The sequence below is a fragment of the Phragmites australis genome, chromosome 16 (genome assembly GCF_958298935.1).
Source record: "Phragmites australis chromosome 16, lpPhrAust1.1, whole genome shotgun sequence".
NCBI lineage: Eukaryota > Viridiplantae > Streptophyta > Magnoliopsida > Poales > Poaceae > Phragmites > Phragmites australis.
Window position 1 is genome coordinate 9144252 of NC_084936.1, and position 18151 is coordinate 9162402.

At 46.8% G+C, this 18151-nt stretch overlaps 1 protein-coding gene across 2 annotated transcripts; it reads left to right on the forward strand.

Moving 5' to 3' along the window:
* Window positions 1-3279: 3279 nt before the first annotated feature.
* Window positions 3280-8018, forward strand: LOC133895586 (plasma membrane ATPase-like). Of its 2 annotated transcripts, none has more exons than XM_062336013.1 (11): window positions 3280-3393; window positions 4102-4221; window positions 4311-5679; window positions 5784-5948; window positions 6049-6287; window positions 6384-6416; window positions 6500-6581; window positions 6712-6872; window positions 6979-7152; window positions 7232-7596; window positions 7686-8018. In XM_062336013.1, exons 1-11 carry the CDS (start codon window positions 3352-3354, stop codon window positions 7780-7782), a joined length of 2847 nt encoding a protein of 948 aa, XP_062191997.1. In that variant the 5' UTR covers window positions 3280-3351; the 3' UTR covers window positions 7783-8018. The 2 variants fall into 2 exon arrangements, with proteins under 2 accessions (XP_062191997.1, XP_062191998.1); XM_062336014.1 differs by lacking the exon at window positions 3280-3393 and adding an exon at window positions 3783-4012.
* Window positions 8019-18151: the final 10133 nt, after the last annotated feature.

The following is an 18151-nucleotide window of genomic DNA, read 5'->3' on the forward strand; positions in this document are numbered from 1 at the left end:
ATGTAAGATCAAGATCACATAATTGAGCAACAAATAACAAATTGAAATTTAAGGATTCAACTAATAAGACATTTGAGATAGCAATTTTATTTAACCCTTTTACATTTCCTTTGCTATTATCTCCAAATGTTATTTTGTCATACTCCTATCCATCATTGCTCATATAAGAGAACATCTTTTGATTTCCGGTCATGTGTTGGGTGCATCCACTATCTAGCACTCAATGTCCTCCACCGGATTTGTAATTCACCTGCAAAACAAAGTCAAGCTCTTTTACGTACCCAAACTTGTTTGGATCCTTGAATGTTAGTCATAAGCGGTCCCAAGCTTGCAAATACGATTAAACTCATTAAGATCTAAAGCACTCTAAAGAACATTCATAGCTTGAGCATTAGCAAGAGAAGTTTCCTTATCAACATCGATAAGATTAGTGGGATCAAGAATTATATAATCCTTATCCACAATATCCCAAAGCTTACCGCCCATAGCCTTAAGATACACGGTCATTCTAACCTTCCAATAGGCGTAGTTTGACCCCTCAAAGAACGGAGCTTTCCCCACATTGACATGAGCGTCACTACCTATAATCCTACTCCGGGATGGTTAAATCTACGATAAAAGGAGTTCTAGGCTCTCATACCACTTATAGGATCAAGGATACCGACTAGAGGGGGTGAATAGGCGGTTTTAAAAACTAATTGCTAAGCAATCAAGAAAACTTGCGAAAACAAACTAAGGATCACTAGAGCAATAATTAGAACAACTAAGAGCTATGTTGAGGTTTGCAAACCTAGGGTGACATGCAACAATTTATAAACTAGGAAGATAAATTACTTGATATAAATTGCAGGAAGGTAAATATCTCAACAATAAATTAAATAGCTCAACAATGACACAAGAGATTTTCCCGTGGTATTGGTGATTTGCCGATCACCCGTAATCCACATTAAGGTGAGTTCACGCTTCAAACCGCTTCTCTATCAAGTATTCATTCTCACACGAGAAAGGGCTCATACCGAGCAACTTGACCTTAAGCTGGAATTGAACAAGAACTACTCAAAACCTCGATTCCACTAGCTAAGCACTTTACCACTCCGGCAAGGCGTACTCAAACCTCTCACAATCACCACCACGGCTCCTTCACAATCTTCCTTGAAGGGCTCGACGGTGCCACAACCTCCAACCCGTCTAGGAGGCAGCAATCTCCAAGAGTAATAAGCCAATGATGCTTCCTTGAAGGATCACAAGTGAATAATTTCTCAAACTCTTTGAAATTATGCACTAGTTGCTCTTAACCTCTTAAAGATGCAATCACTAAGTCAATGGAGAGGGAGAGAAAGGGCAAGAGTTCAAGGTGTTGTATTTATGTGCTAGAGTCAAGAGAGACATTCAATGAACCAGCCATGCACTTATTTATACCCCTCTACACAAAAACTGACCGTTATTGTGGTTCTGATAGTTCTACGCAAGTGGCGGTCAGACCGCCCCCGTACAATGGCTACAGACAACGGTAGAATTTAATTCTGACACAGGTTGGTGGTCAGACCGCTGCCCTTCTCGGTCAGACCGCCAACACAAAAACCTTCTGTATGTGCACGGTTGGACCAGCACAATCTTGGCAGTCAGACCATCACAATCTTGGCAGTCAGACCGATCGATCCCGCGGTCAGACCGCCCACCGAGCAAAAGTGTTCTAGAGCCTTTGTTCCTTGGCGGTTAGACCGTGAGAGAAGCCAGTTAGACCGGGCAAGAGAGTAAATCTAAAAGCCACCGAAGTTATACATCGGTCAGACCGCCCGAAGGGTCGGTCAACTGCCCGAAGGGCCTATCAAACAGCCACTCTCAAGAAAGAGTAAGACTGCTCTGATTGATATACAACGGTCAGACCGCCGCCTGGGCTGATCAGACCGCCAGTACTCAGAAGCTCCCAAGGGCAGTCTTTTCAACGAATTTTTTCAAACTATAATTTTCAACTCTATATGAATTGCAAGTTTGAGCAATTTTAGCACCACAGAAATTTTAAGTAAACACACATCAACCCCTCGTAATAGTACGACATTTATCCTATAAATCTGGTCAATTTTCTTCTCTAAACACCTTTGATTGGTAAACAAAATGCACTATAGTATATCTTTGCTTTGAGCTAGCTTTTTTCATGATTTTCACTCATTCATCTTCTAGCTCCGTAGCGTCTTTGTAGCTAACATTTTCATAACTCAACCAAACAAGTTAGTGCACAAAGATATATTGTCATTAATTACTAAAACACAAATTAGGAGCCTAGATGCTTTCATCTTCAAGTTTCAACCAAAATCTAGCAATATTTTGATCAAAATCTTATGCCTCTTCCTCAAACAGCTACACACAATACATAGAGGAGCTCCACTATTCTGTTTCAGACAACCTGGAGCATCAAGAAAGGATGATATAGCCAATAGTACAGACAGTTCTAAATTGAACTATTGGTTTTAGTACAGATAGTTTTAAATAGGAATTGTCTTAACTAATAGTGCAGACAGCTCCCATTAAAAACATATGTACTAAAGAGTCCTACCAGATTAGAACTGCTCGTCATCATTGTCTCATACAATTCTAATTTAGAGTCATCTATACTAATCTTTACACAGATGACTTCATATTACAGTATGTACCGGAACATCCCACAAAATTATTTTTATAGTGGTGTCCACCAGAGTAGGATTCTCCTGTCACCGGAGTCTAATGAGGTCAATCAGAGAACGGCTTTACATGCTCCGCATACACTTCGATATAACGTTGTAACAACCATGCATGCTGCTGCACACGTAGAGAGGCGGCCTGATCGTGAGCAGGTCCACCTGATCTCAGTGGAATCACAGCCGTCGATCTGAAAAAAACGTATGCGTATCGTAGCACTACGCATCGCACGCGTGCATGTGTGTGATACGTACACAGCGTTCGTGAATTGAAATTTGAATTTTAGTACTGCCCAATTAACACAGGTAGGATTGGAAAACGGAGATAGATTAGTTTCAAAAGGAAAAAAAAGAGATAGAGTCTATGAACATACGGCAATGTTACTCGACATCTGTGTCTAAATATTTTTACCGAATCGGATACCAAATCCATATTGAATTCTAACAACGTATCAAATTCTGAGTAATATTTTATGTGTCCTATTTTTTTACCGAATAAGAAACTCAAATCTGATTTGAATATCACCATAGTGTCCCGCCCACCATGCGTGCCCCCTTAAATAGAGGAGCCCCCGTGCTGCCTCGCTGCATCCCTCCCCCTTCGGCTGCCACTCCCTCGCCCTTGTCGTCCCCTCCGGCAGCGGCGGTTGTGCCGTCCGGCGTGCGCAGCAGCAAGATGGCGGGACTGGAGGAGATCAAGAATGAAGCCGTCGATCTGGTGAGAGCAAGCCTCGGATTACTTCTCCTCTGCTTTAATTCGATTCTTTCCTCACGACGCTGCGCTGCGGCTTCTGCTTCCGATGATTATATTCAGTTCTTGCCTCGCCTTTGCTTCACCGTGTACCCATGTCGATGTCAGATGTCAGACCATTGTTTCTTCCGTGATATCTGTCTGCTCCATCTCAGGTCACTCATTAGTTAAGCAATCTCCTCAAGATCGATCATTGATTCGTCTTTCATAACATGCACGCGAATACTAATCTACATATCTTTGCGTTAACCGGAGCATATTTAATCAGAAAAGGAAATACGAATTCTTTTGAATCTGTTGTATTCTTTTAGAAAAAAAGAATATATATACCTGACCTATGATCACCACCATCCAGCTCACTTAATACTACAAGTTCTCTTCTTTTGCTCATGTGAAGCTAGCGATAAAGATACGGCCTTTTTTCGTTACTTGATTCACGGGTTACAAGCCGCTTCATGCGGTTTCCGGTTTTTCCCTCGGCAAACATTGTACTTTTTCTCCCTTTTTTTCAGTTCTTGTGATCTGCAACCGCCGCGCTTTTTTTCAGCAAGCCTCACTAATTACTTCTACTAATTATTGATTAGAAGTACGTCTCTGTTCCAGGGTTCCAATTTTCATGGTGCTTTTTTTTTTGGTTTGTGATTTTCTTTTCCTTTTTTGGTGTCTGTGTTGCAGGAGAACATCCCGGTGGAGGAGGTCTTCCAGAGTCTCAAATGCACCAAGCAAGGCCTCTCCATCGAGGAGGCAGAGGAGCGCATCGCCGTCTTCGGACCCAACAAGCTCGAGGAGAAGAAGGTAACAATGGCGATCATCGTCATGGTTTCACTGTTCAATCCGGAGATTTGTTGCATGGTGTAACGATTAATGTTTCTCTTGGCGTGCAGGAGAGCAAGCTGCTCAAGTTCTTAGGGTTCATGTGGAACCCGCTGTCGTGGGTGATGGAGGCAGCGGCGATCATGGCCATCGCGCTAGCCATGCCGCCGCCGCCGGACTGGCAGGACTTCATCGGCATCGTGGCGCTGCTGCTGATCAACTCCGGCATCTCCTACTGGGAGGAGAGCAACGCCGGCAGCGCGGCCGAGGCGCTCATGGCCAACCTCGCGCCCAAGACCAAGGTGCTCCGCGACGGCCGATGGAGCGAGAAGGACGCGGCGGTGCTCGTCCCCGGCGACGTCATCAGCATCAAGCTCGGCGACATCGTCCCGGCCGACGCGCGCCTACTCGAGGGCGACCCGCTCAAGATCGACCAGTCGGCGCTCACCGGCGAGTCGCTGCCGGTCACCAAGAACCCTGGCGACAGCGTCTACTCGGGCTCCACCTGCAAGCAGGGCGAGATCGATGCCGTCGTCATCGCCACCGGCGTTCACACCTTCTTCGGTAAGGCGGCACACCTCGTCGACAGCACCAACCAGGTCGGCCACTTCCAGAAGGTGCTCAAGGCCATCGGCAACTTCTGCATCGCCGCCATCACCGTCGGCATTGTCGTCGAGATCATCGTCATGTACCTCGTCCAACACCGCCGGTACCGCGAAGGCATCGATAACCTCCTGGTGCTCCTCATCGGCGGCATCCCCATCGCGATGCCCACCGTGCTCTCCGTCACCATGGCCATCGGCTCGCACCGGCTGTCGCTGCAGGGCGCCATCACCAAGCGCATGACCGCCATCGAGGAGATGGCTGGCATGGACGTGCTCTGCAGCGACAAGACGGGCACGCTCACCCTCAACAAGCTCAACGTCGACCCCGACCTCATCGAGATCTTCGTCAAGGGCATCAACAACGATGACGTCCTCCTGCTCGCCGCCAGGGCCTCGAGGATCGAGAACCAGGACGCCATCGACGCCGCCATGGTCGGCAGGCTCGCGGACCCCACGGAGGCCAGGGCCGGCATCAAGGAGGTGCACTTCCTCCCCTTCAACCCCGTCGACAAGCGCACCGCCCTCACCTACACCAACCTCGACGACGGCAGCTGGCACCGCGTCAGCAAGGGCGCCCCCGAGCAGATCCTGACCCTGTGCAACTGCGGACAGGATGTGAAGAAGAAGGTGCACGCCGTGATCGACAAGTACGCCGAGCGCGGCCTGCGATCTCTCGCAGTCGCCAGACAGGAGGTACCGGAGAAGAGCAAGGACAGCCCCGGCGATCCATGGCAGTTCGTCGCCCTGCTTCCCCTCTTCGACCCGCCGAGGCATGACAGCGCCGAGACCATCAAGAAGGCGCTCAACCTCGGCGTCAATGTCAAGATGATCACTGGTAATGATCTATTTCTAGTCTACTGCTTGTCACTGCATAATTGGAAGATTAATTGAAAGGTCTAGTGTTGAGGTTGACACCAAGTGCGACACTGACACCTGCAGGTGATCAACTTGCCATTGCTAAGGAGACCGGCAGGAGGCTCGGGATGGGCACGAACATGTACCCCTCGTCGGCGCTGCTCGGGCAGTGCAAAGATGAATCCATTGCCTCCATGCCTGTGGACGATTTGATCGAGAAGGCCGACGGCTTTGCCGGCGTCTTCCCCGGTGAGAATTGAGAACACAACAAACAGCATTGCAATTGCCACTGCACTCTTCAATGCTCTCTGTATCCAGTTTGAAGTCGCCTTCTTGTTTGTTGATGCAGAGCACAAGTACGAGATCGTAAAAAGACTGCAGGAGAGGAAGCACATCTGCGGGATGACCGGAGACGGCGTGAACGACGCGCCCGCGCTGAAGAAGGCGGACATCGGGATCGCCGTTGCAGACGCGACCGACGCGGCCAGGAGCGCATCAGACATTGTGCTGACTGAACCCGGGCTCAGCGTGATCATCAGCGCCGTGCTCACTAGCCGGTCTATCTTCCAGAGGATGAAGAACTACACTGTAAGCATGACAAAAGCCCCAACTGATAGACAGTAAGCTTTCGTCTTCCGATTACAGTTGTGACAGTTCCTTTCTTCTCTTGATTTTTTTTTTCAGATTTACGCGGTGTCTATAACAATTCGTATCGTGGTGAGTTAATTTTTCCTGGCCGAATAATCAATCTATCCAACGCTACTTTTCTATGCACTTGTCTGAAAACCTTTCACGTGCAGCTCGGGTTCATGCTGATCGCGCTGATCTGGAAGTTTGATTTCTCACCGTTCATGATCCTTGTCATAGCCATCCTCAACGACGGTGGGTTCGGATAGCAACTTCAAAATAGGCTAAAATCTATTCTTTCCAAAAAAGAAAGACGATGCTAAATCTTCCATGACGCCATTTGCAAGCTTAACCTTGTTCATTTGAATGGAACGGCATGATGCAGGCACGATCATGACGATCTCCAAGGACCGGGTGAAGCCATCCCCGCACCCGGACAGCTGGAAGCTCAACGAGATCTTCTTCACCGGCATCGTCTACGGGTCCTACCTCGCCGTCATGACCGTCATCTTCTTCTGGGCCATGCGGAGCACCGACTTCTTCTCGGTACGAAACCCTCTGTTTCTCTCCATGATCACCAATCCCTGCAAGGTAGATACTGATTACTGAGGCCTTTGATTTATGTTGGTCCGATGAACTCGACGAACGGCAGAGCATGTTCCACGTGAGGCCGCTGCACGGCAGCCGGGATGAGATGATGTCGGCGCTGTACCTGCAGGTGAGCATCATCAGCCAGGCGCTCATCTTCGTGACGCGTTCCCGCGGCTTGTGCTTCGTCGAGCGCCCCGGGTTCCTCCTCTGCCTCTCTTTCGTCCTCGCACAGATCGTAAGCCATTCCATCTCCTCCTGCTGGGTCTCCTGCTCTTGGCGCATTTGGAACGCGAACTAAACGAATCTTGTTGCAGATTGCCACTCTTCTCGCGGTGTACGCCAACTTCGGGTTCGCGCACATCCGTGGCGTCGGGTGGGGCTGGGCGGGCGTGATCTGGCTGTACAGCGTCGTCACCTTCCTGCCCCTCGACGTGTTCAAGTTCGGCATCCGATACGCGCTGAGCGGGAAGGCGTGGGACACGCTGTTCGAGCACAAGATCGCGTTCACGAGCAAGAAGGACTACGGCCGGGAGGAGCGGGAGGCGCAGTGGGCGTCGGCGCAGAGGACGCTGCACGGCCTGCAGACGCCGGAGCTGGCGGGCATCCTCAACGAGCGCAGCAGCTACAGGGAGCTCTCGGAGATCACCGAGCAGGCCAAGCGCCGCGCCGAGGTCGCAAGGTACGATCTCTGCTGCTGAACCTGTCTGCGTCGCGCGCCTGCCCGACTGACTTATTGAATCGCATTGGCGCCATTACTGTTTGGTGCAGGCTGCGGGAGCTGAGCACGCTCAAGGGGCAGATGGAGTCGGTGGTGAAGCTCAAGGGCCTCGACATTGAAGGCATCCAGCAGCACTACACCGTATGATTGACTAACCGGACCCGACGGACGCCACCGCTCCGTGCCCGTTGCGAATTTTCAGCGGCGGCGCCAAGCGGATCGACGTTGTCGCCGCCTGTAACTGAATTCACAATGTCCGTCCGTCTCCATCCTAGGTGGCGTGTAAGCTTTGTTTTTTATATTATTTTTGGTTAACCACTACAGTTTCCATTACCATTTGGGAGGTGCAAACTAGCATGCCTCTTTGCCACAGCGTGTAGTATATTTCTGGTAAAAATACGATTTTGTACAATATACGTAACCGTATTTACTGAAATAGATAATTGTTTTCTGTATTTACAAATTTAGCGCATGTATTTGACGTACAGTGTTCCAAAAACGAATTTTTGGAGTATAGTGTGCCGAAAATGAACTGTATTCGGCACACTGTGTGCCGAATACAGGCAAAAGCGTATTTCGGCACACGGTGTGCCGAATACCAACTGTATTCAACACACGGTGTGCCGAAATACGCTTTTACGTCACGTTGCATCGCGTCACGCTTTACTTTTTCTTTTTATTTTCGCTTTTCCTTTTTACTTTTCCTTTTGCTTTTCGTTTTTTCATTTGTCTTCCCGCATGGCTTGTCTGGTGGCCGGCTTGTTTGCATGCGAACAGCCCTGCTATAAATGGCAGCGCAACTGCCATTCTCTCCAAACGCAGCAGCTGCGAGCAAAGCAGAGCACGACGGCGAGCAGAGCAGCAGGTTAGTGCGAGCGCGAGCAGTCGAGCACAAGGAGATGCGGTGCAGCAGGACAGCCTTCCTTAGTAGTAAGTACGTAAGATTATGTATGTATGTAATATTTAGTTGTGTAGATGTAATTAGAGGATTGGAGGATTAGAGTATTTATTAAGTTGATAAAATATAGTAGGTATAATATTTACATATTTTATGATGTCGTAACAGAATCAGCTAGTTATTTGGATCCTAGATTATGTATGTACTTATATTTAGATTAGAAAATATAATTATAGCATGTAGATATTAAGTTGCTAAAATAGAGTAGGTGTAATATTTGCATATTGTATGATCTCGTAATAGACGGTACTATAGTGTAATAGTAATCGTAATATTTAGATTAGAAAATATAATTAAAGCAAGTAGAGTATTTATTCCGTTCGAATACATTGGATAAATGATATTAAGTTGGTAAAATAGAGTAGATATAATATTTGCATATTGTATGATCTCGCAACAGAAGCAATTATAGTGTAACATTAATCGTAATACTTAGATTAGAAAATGTAATTAGAGCAAGTATAGTATTTATTCTGTTAGAATACATTGGATAAATGATATTAAGTTGGTAAAATAGAGTAGGTACAATATTTGCATATTGTATGATCTCGTAACAGAAGCAACTATAGTGTAATATTAATCGTAATATTTAGATTAAAAAATGTAATTAGAGCAAGTATAATATTTGTTCCGTGCTAATACATTGGTTAAAATAGAGTAGGTATGTAATATACATCTAATTAGTTATTTGGCCATTTACGTTTGTTTAACAGAGACGCTATGACTATCCATATTTATTATGAAGAACGTCCCGCTGTTTTGCATGGGAGACTCGTGTCCATTCAGAACTGCCAGCACGTAGAGAGTACAGTTGAGCTACCAATTGATCTAGAAGGCTTACAAACACATGTTATGAGCCTTTTGCGTCTAAATCAGCAGTCCTACAATGTTGTCCTAGAGGGTGTCAGACCACGGCCTGTACCAAACAGCTCGCTCATTGTCCATACGTTGTTCGATTTGAGAAGGAACAACGCATGGGCCTTGTACTCATGCAAGGCATTAAAGGAGAACTTTGAAATAGGAGTGTACGTAAACATAGTATCACGACCGGTACATGGTGAAGCGGTGCCTACCGTGGAAGGATCAGACCATAATGTGATGCATGATGAGGCGGAAGGGAATATCGGGGAGGGCACTTCGGGTACGAATGGACCCAAAGTGGACCATGGTGAGGTAGATGCACGATGTATTGATGATGAAGCCGGTGGTAGTGGCAACGAAGAAGGTGCTGACAACGATGACTCGGTGCCAGTGATCCAGTACTTTCATGGTGCTGGGCTGCTAAATTATACCATCGTTGAGTATAACACCCTATCTAATTGGGGATACCAGAATAGCGACATCCAGGTGGGGCAACGGTTTCGGAACAGGAAAGAGGTCATCCACTTTATCAGCAACTATGCTGTAATCACAAGAAGGGACCACAAGTGTGACCGATCTAACCATACGGAGTATGAGGTCAGGTGTACCAAGCACCCAACTTGTCCTTACTTCGTACGAGCCCATAAGCCAAAGCACGAGAACTATTTTGTGCTGAGTAGACACACCCCACATACATGTAGCGAAGAGGCTGTTAAGAATATGAGCCACACGGTTTATGCGATGTTCATAGCCCAACTACTCATCACCCTTGTTGTCACAAACATATGTTTGTCACCAAAATCCATTATGGAGGAGGTGCAGACTAAGACGGGTATGTTGATCAATTACCACACCGCGTGGCGAGCGAAGCAGAAGGCGTTGAAGATTTTGTTTGGAAGTTTCGAAGACTCGTACCACTACGCATCGAGGATGCTGCAGAAGATTGCCATGACCAACCCCAGGACCCAGTGGGCCATGGCGGATGAGTCGATCAGGCTGGAGGATGGGTCATACAGCAACACTGACAGATACCTCATTAGGTTTTTTTGTCCTTTGGCCAATGCATCGAAGCTTTCAGACATTGCAAGCCGGTGGTATGTGTGGATGCCATATTTCTTAGCGGCAAGTACCATGATAACCTAATGACAGCGATGGCGGCGGATGCAAACAATCAGATCATTCCTCTCGCGTATGCATTGGTTGAGAGTGAGAACAATGATAGTTGGTTGTGGTTCCTCACCTTGGTGAGGACACGTGTCGTCGGCAATAGGGAACGAGTCTGCATCATCTCAGACAGCAATAAGGGCCTCTTGCATGCGTTGGATGTGCTGCATGACAGCACAAACCCCTCCATTGCTTGGCCTGATGTGGAGAGAATGTGGTGCATGCGACACTTAGGTGCGAACCTTTACTCAAGGTACCACAACAAGGGTCTTGTGAAGAGGTTCAAAGGGTTATGTCTTCAGAACCAGCAGGCGAAGTTCAACAAGATATGATGAGAGTTAAATGAGACAACTCGTAAGATGATGGCAGAGCAGGAAGCACAGGAGGACCATCTGCGGACGCAAATGGTGGGGGCCAAACCATCATTAGTCGTTCACGTGGTACGTTTAGCCAGTGGATAGCGGGAAAGCCGGCGGAGCGTTGGGCCCTATTCCATGATACTCACGGTTCCAGGTGAGAACATAGCGTTTGAAAGATCGTATTTTCCTTTTGATTACGAAAATATCGTATCTAAAATTGTTGTCTCTTATAATAGGTATACGATCATGACAACGAACATAGTTGAGGTGTTCAAAAATGTCCTAAAGGGTGTACGCAGCCTCCCATTGTGTGCCATAATTGAGCTCACATTCTATAGGACAGCTGACTACTTTCGAGACCGTGGTTAGCTGCAATGGAGTGCAGAACACGGTTTGCACTTAGGGTGGAGGAAATCTTATCCAAAAGGAGAAGTAAGGCACACTTTCATCGAACTAGGATCTACAACCGGACCAACAATGAATTTGAGGTCATGTGTCATCGTTGGTACACTTTAGGATTCAGTGCGGGGGACACCGTGCAACAATATCAAATTGGTCCTCACGAGGTGAAGTGCACATGCAATAAGCCAAAACTGCACCATATCCCGTGCTCCCATGTCTTGGCCGCTTGCAGGGACATCGGCGGGAATGACGGATCACAATACGTATCATCCTATTTCACGATCGATGCGCTGAGGAGCACATGGCTTCCAAAGATACGTCCGTTCAACATCGGATCCAGCTACAAAGCAATCGAGGGGCCTAAGTGGGTACCTTATCCCAGGGCTAGACGCACGAATCCTGGAAGGACTAGAGCCACGAGGCTTGAAGGTGACATGGATGCAGCAGATGCTGTTGATGGACTACGTAGGTGCAAAATATGCAAGCAATCCAGTCATGATAGGAGGACTTGTCCGACCCAACGGTAAACTATTAGGCTACGATCGAACTGGATTGTATTAGCTTTGGTGCCAGTGAGTTTGTTATATGAAGTTTGTTAGAAACATGGATTGTATTGTAATTTGTTATGAACGTATTAGGTGTTGTACCTATTTTGTAATAGTTGTTATCTTACTTTGTTTTGTAATTGAACCATAAGGCTTGAAATCATTGGCATGGCTCACGTTCATCTTCCCTAGCTTCTTCAACTACGGTATGACGAGAACCACTGGGAAAGGATTATTTTCGCAGGGCAACAGGTACATCGATAGTACGTGAATTTCAATTGCTCTAATACCTTGGTACTTACTCTATAAATGTATTGCATACCTTTGCAGTTGCCCCCGTTGCGTTCCAGGAGTGTGCACAAGCTTAAGGAGTTAGACCCTCGATTCCACGAGCCTCTCGCACAGGCCGGACTACTACCGTTTGCACTTATGATGGCAGGAGCTCCCATAGAGGGTGGTGGCAGGACTCCACTACCGCAGATCGAGGTCTCACTGCTCACAGGCCTCGTCGACCACTGGCGTCCTGAGACGAACACATTCCACTTTCCTTGCGGAGAGATGACCGTTACTTTACGGGACGTTGCCATGCTGACTGGGCTCCCGATAAGGGGCACCCCGTTAGTACTTCCACGACCAGCAAAGGAGCAGTGGAAGAGTTATATTCACGGCAGGTAATTATTTGTTATATAAAGCATTTCATACGTTGCAGTGTTATTTGTGGTTCATTGATTCTCTGCATCTTATAGGTTTAACGTGCAATATGACATGAAGGACGTAGGGATCTCCATGTCATGGATTCATAGGCTACCACAATTCAGCCCTTGCCCACCGGATGCGGATGAGGCAACAGTTATGCAGCATTACGAGGTGTACTTGTATATCTTGCTTGGAGGCATTATGTTTTGCAACACGGCAGACGATTATGTACTTCCGCATATTGTCTGGTTAGCGCGTCAGCTCACGTCACGTCCGTACGAGCCGACACATTACAGTTGGGGATCTGCTGTGTTAGCTGCTACATACAAAGGATTGTGTGCCACTACCCAACGGTCAACGAAGATGTGATCTATTTTTGGCTGCCTACACCTTCTACAGCTCTGAAGCTGGGATTATCTCCCGGTGTGTCGGCCATGGGTGAGCAAGACCTACTATCCAGTTCCCATCTCCGATGGCGTGGCCGACGACATGAGGCCAACGATGGGTTATCGGTGGCTTCATGCCAGGCTGCGATGGAGTCACCACCAAGACCATGGAAACTACGCCCGGGTGATTAGTGACCTTGACCTCCTCAGCGCCGAACTTGTGGAGTGGGATTCATGGCGTAGGGAACGAGTGGCCGAAATTGCGATTAGCGACCTCATCGCATCATCTTGTTTCCGTGACTCCGACCTATGGATGACTAGATGTTTTTTGCTTTATATGAACAATGTAGAAGTGTATTCTCTTGACCGTGTGCAGAGGCAGTTTGGTCATCGTCAGTTGGTGCCAGTACCTCCCCCACGAGACGCTAGTCGGGCGCACGAGTAAGTGTGTTACTGTATGTACCATTCTTATGTTACGAAATTTTAACTATTTATGTCACATACAGGAGGAGTGCCCAAGGAAACGCAGGCACACACGACTGGTCGGAGATTAATACAGAACACATAACCCAGTGGATGTCGTCGTTCCTGCGGGACAGTACGACGATAGCACGTACTGGGAGTACCTTGCATGGTATCAATCACGAACGCATCCCACCTTACTCAGCAGCAGCATACCGCCAGCCCCCAGACCCTTCCCCGAAGATCGTGCCCAGCTTCTTCATGTGGTGGTAAGTGATGTTGTACTTATAACGATTTTCATTAGTTTCTCATTCGTATTACTGACATAACCCTCAACAACAACAGATCGAAGTGGGGTACGAAATGCATAGGCATGCGGAGCATGAATGTGGGGAAGCGAGTGGGTCAGCCACGTGAAGGGATCGGCACCCTCTCCGGGACTATATGAGGACGAGAGGGTCTTGTCTTTTGACCGCGATACGTGGATTAGGTGGTTGCGCCTCGCGTTCTAGGGGCTATGACGTACCCGCCATGGACCCGTCCCGTGCCTCCCACAGCAGGCGCTTATCCAGTGCTCATGAGGCACATTCACGGAAGGCCCCTTCGTCTGCGGTCCATCATGGGACACGTTCTTGTGCTGGAGCCGAGGAGGTGACCAAGGCTCCTGCTCCCGAGGAGTGCACACTGGGTTCCCAGCCCCCTCCGTTCACACAACCTACTCAGGCTACGCAGATAACTCCACCAGGATTATCAACTCACCACGAGGACGTTATTGACTACACACAGCAGACGCCCACCTGGAGTGGCACTCAAGATTTTGACTGGGCTGCTGCATTGCAAGCAAACAATACAAGAGCACGTGCTCGAACCGTGATACCTCCAGACGATGACGACGACGATTTAATGCCACCAATGCCTCGACGATTTCGCTAATCTACATCATCACTTTCCACCGTCATTTTAAGATAATCACTGATAGAAGGGTTAATGTTGCGCATGTTCGAATATACCTTGTTAAGACTGTCGGCCGCCTTAAAGACTGTTTTCTTACTCATGCATTTTAAAATGTACAGTTACATTAGCAACTAATTTTTAATTTGATTACATAAAATACACAGCCAAATCATATGAAATAGCTTACATAAAATGAAGAGCGAAACCGGCAAGAAGAAAACATGTATTTCGGCACACAATGTGCCGAATACAGTTGGCATTCGGCACACGGTGTGCTGAAATACGCTTTTGCCTGTATTCGGCACACGGTGTGCCGAATACAGGTCATTTTTGGCACACCATGTGTGCCGAATACAGTGTGTATTCGGCACACGGTGTGCTGAAAATGACCTTTTCGGTACACCATGCTCCAAAATTTTGTTTTCGGAACACCGTGCGCCAAATACATATGCTAAATTCGTAAATACAGAAAACAATTGTCTATTTCAGTAAATATAGTCACATATATTGTACAAAATCGTATTTTTGCCTATATTTCTAAATTACTGGGAAATAACAACAGAGTTGCAGTTGTTGTGATGAAGAAGACGTCTCCGTGTGCCCCGTAATTTCGTCAGAATTAGGTGCTTGTCCAACGCATCCAGATTGCTATACTCTAGTCGGGTGTTTTTTTCCCTCCGACAATCGAATTTTTTCTCCCTTGAGATTTCACAATGTCCCTAGGTAGTGAGGGAGGGCCTGAGGAGGAAGACCAGCCTGACGGTGTAGGTGGTTGGTGGGCGAGGCGGCGGGGGCGAGGATGGCCGGAGTGACAGAGGATGGCCGGAGTGACGGGGAGCAGGAGTGCGGGACGAGGGTCTCACTCGTTTGTTCGTCAGGCGAGCTACGTGTTTGTTGCAATCGTCAACTCATGAACCTACGCTTGATATTTGTAAAGAAAAAAACAGAGAAAGCACATGCCATCTTTGATGGAACGAAAAGGAGGAGAAACAAATTCATATGCAAGTTTCATGTTCGTTCTTGAGCACGGCAAGATCAACTAGTTACAATGATGACATGACATACGAACACAACAAAGCCTACGGGGACGCTCATCAGAGAAGCAGAGATCGACAACCAACGACACAACACCACGGCGACCAGCCAGCTGAGAGAGGGAACGCTGCATCTTCACCAGTGCATGCACGGCGTCCGGGCCGATCATCAGATCTTGTCGGGCAGCTTCTCTCCCTTGATCAGCGGGTTGTTGCGCTCGAATGCGTCGCGGCTGGCGCCTTTGAAGGTGAAGCTGGAGCCGTGCTCCTCCACGAACCGGAGTGCGCCGCCTTCTTCGCCGCAACCTGGGGCGTGGAGGACACGGCGGCGTCTGCAATGCCTGAAGCCTCCGTAAAAGGCGCGAAAAAGACGCCGGAGGCGGAAGCGGTGTCCCCGGTGGTCACCACTGCAGGGGCGGCGGCGGATCGCATCGGACGACGGCTTTGGACACCGCAGAGGTGGCACCCAGCTCGCTGCTGACGGGGCAGTGGTTCTTCTTGTAGCAGGAGGAGCACATGTCGACGGCGGTCAGGCTCCCGAAGAAGCCGCAGCCAGCGGCGCACAACGGCGGAGCGCCGCTCTCCTACTGCTACTCAAACATATCTATCTCATTCTTGTTAGGCTACCCCTTTGGTTACCTCACATATTCACATTAGTCATGTATTCACGTTACCTCCCTTGCAGCTGCAGATCAAGATCACAACAGTTCAACTTGTGAGTTGGCGTTGGTGTATGACTTTTGCTAACACGAGTAACCAGTAACCACCATGACTTTTGATAACCAGCGAGGACTTCTTTTGCTCAACGAGTCAACGTATTATGGCCACAATACAGACTTCTTTTGCTAAGGGTGTATATTGAACAGATTCAAAGGAACTTCTCTACACGTATGTAGTGGCGAAGCCACATGTAATTAAGCTGTGATGTCACAGGTTTCTAGAGTACTACACTACTGCTAATCCATGCTGCATGCTTTCATCTCGTTCTTACTTCTCTTCAGTTTCAGTCAACACCGCCCCGTTGCCCACAGCAGCCACCAGTCAAGCCGCACTCGCACGAGGAGCAGGTAGGATCGCAGCAGGGTTTTCTTTACGGTAAATAAAATTTGCCGGAGTTACAGGTAAATATGATATATCGGATTTATCATAATCAAATTTAAAAATTTCAAATAAATTTGACATGAATTTGCTAGAAATTGTCCCTAATCAATTAATCACCACAAATTGCATATAACAACAAAGAAATAAGATAATATCATAAATTCATAGCACATTAGATAGATTCATTACAACGAACGTAACAATGTCATCCTAAATGCATAGTCCTTTGGCATGATTGAGAAAAAATAAACATAGTCCCAAATGTTACATGTTTGAACTTTGAAGCACATATCACCAACAAAGTGCCAAATGAACAATTGCATTGCAAAATATCACCAACAAAACATTCACAAAAGCACATGCACCAATAAAGAGCACCACATATATCATCACCAAAAAACAGATCAATTCAGAACTACTGCATATAATTTCAAACCAAAAAAAGAGACCAATTCAGAACTACTGCATATAATTTCAGACAAAAAAAATAGATCAGTTCAGAACTACTTTCAGACCAACAACAAGCTGCATATAATTTCAGAACTACTGCTATTGCTTTTTACTATTCATCATCCAACAACAGAGTTCGTTGTTTAATTGAAGAGAAGAATTGCCTTCTATTGTCAAGTAAAATGTTATACAGTCAGTTACTAAACGGCATAGCCATGTACAGTCGGTTAGTTACCATGTTGTAGCCAATTCGTGATATCTTCTTGTATCCACAGTTCCACATAACTGATTTCATATTTTACAGAAGTACGGTTTGTGTGGAAGTAGCTCTGTATTCTACTATATTTAATCAGACTGGTCCTATTTCACTACATTGACGACAAATTTCAGACAGCCGCCTTGTACACTAAACAATCTGACGCACTCAAGCTTCACCAAATGGGTAAAAAATTTCATCATATACATCAGAATGGACCATACATTAGGTTCACAAAAAAAAAATGTCAAGGAATGCAGGCCCATAAGCTTCAGTTCCCCGTTGACGCACACAGCCTGGTATGAAAGTGCTTATACCATTGGAGCAAATAGAAGACTACAGACCCACTAGCAATCAGAATGAGAAAAGGAGCTCAGTACAGGAAACAGAGGAGAATCATTATGAGACTTTTAAACCACAAATTAATCCCAGCGCAAGGAGACCATAGGAAAAATTAATTCGCTATTTGCCTTCTTCTGCCAACAGGATGGACTACAGAAGTAATGGCAAGTGGAATCCAATTCAATTTCATGTTTTCCAGGCCATTTGAACACTTGTCTTTTGACCAGTGTAAATTTCAGAAAATACATAGAGCATTCACATAAATGATCTACCAAGAACATCAACACCTTTTGCTTCCGCAATGTTAAATATCTATTTCTCATGAGGTAGCTATGGTTTTTGACTTCTGAGCTCTGAAACAGCCGAATACATACAACCACTGAGCTGACAATCTTATACAGCTTGCTAGTACAGAAAATCGAGTGTTGACAGGCAAAATAAACACCAGAGCAATGTTTAGCATCTTCGTAGCATAAAAACGGCTGATAAAAAGGCCGTTTCATAGACACAAATAGAAATGACACCAAAGATAAATATGCACATTGC

Excerpts from the sequence above, each read along its gene's own strand:
- LOC133895586 (XM_062336013.1), top strand. The coding sequence starts at position 3,352 with ATGGCGGGACTGGAGGAGATCAAGAATGAAGCCGTCGATCTG. Across the intron at positions 4,222-4,310 it reads ACAAGCTCGAGGAGAAGAAG|GAGAGCAAGCTGCTCAAGTT; the intron begins GTAACAATGGCG and ends CTTGGCGTGCAG. Across the intron at positions 7,153-7,231 it reads CTTTCGTCCTCGCACAGATC|ATTGCCACTCTTCTCGCGGT; the intron begins GTAAGCCATTCC and ends ATCTTGTTGCAG.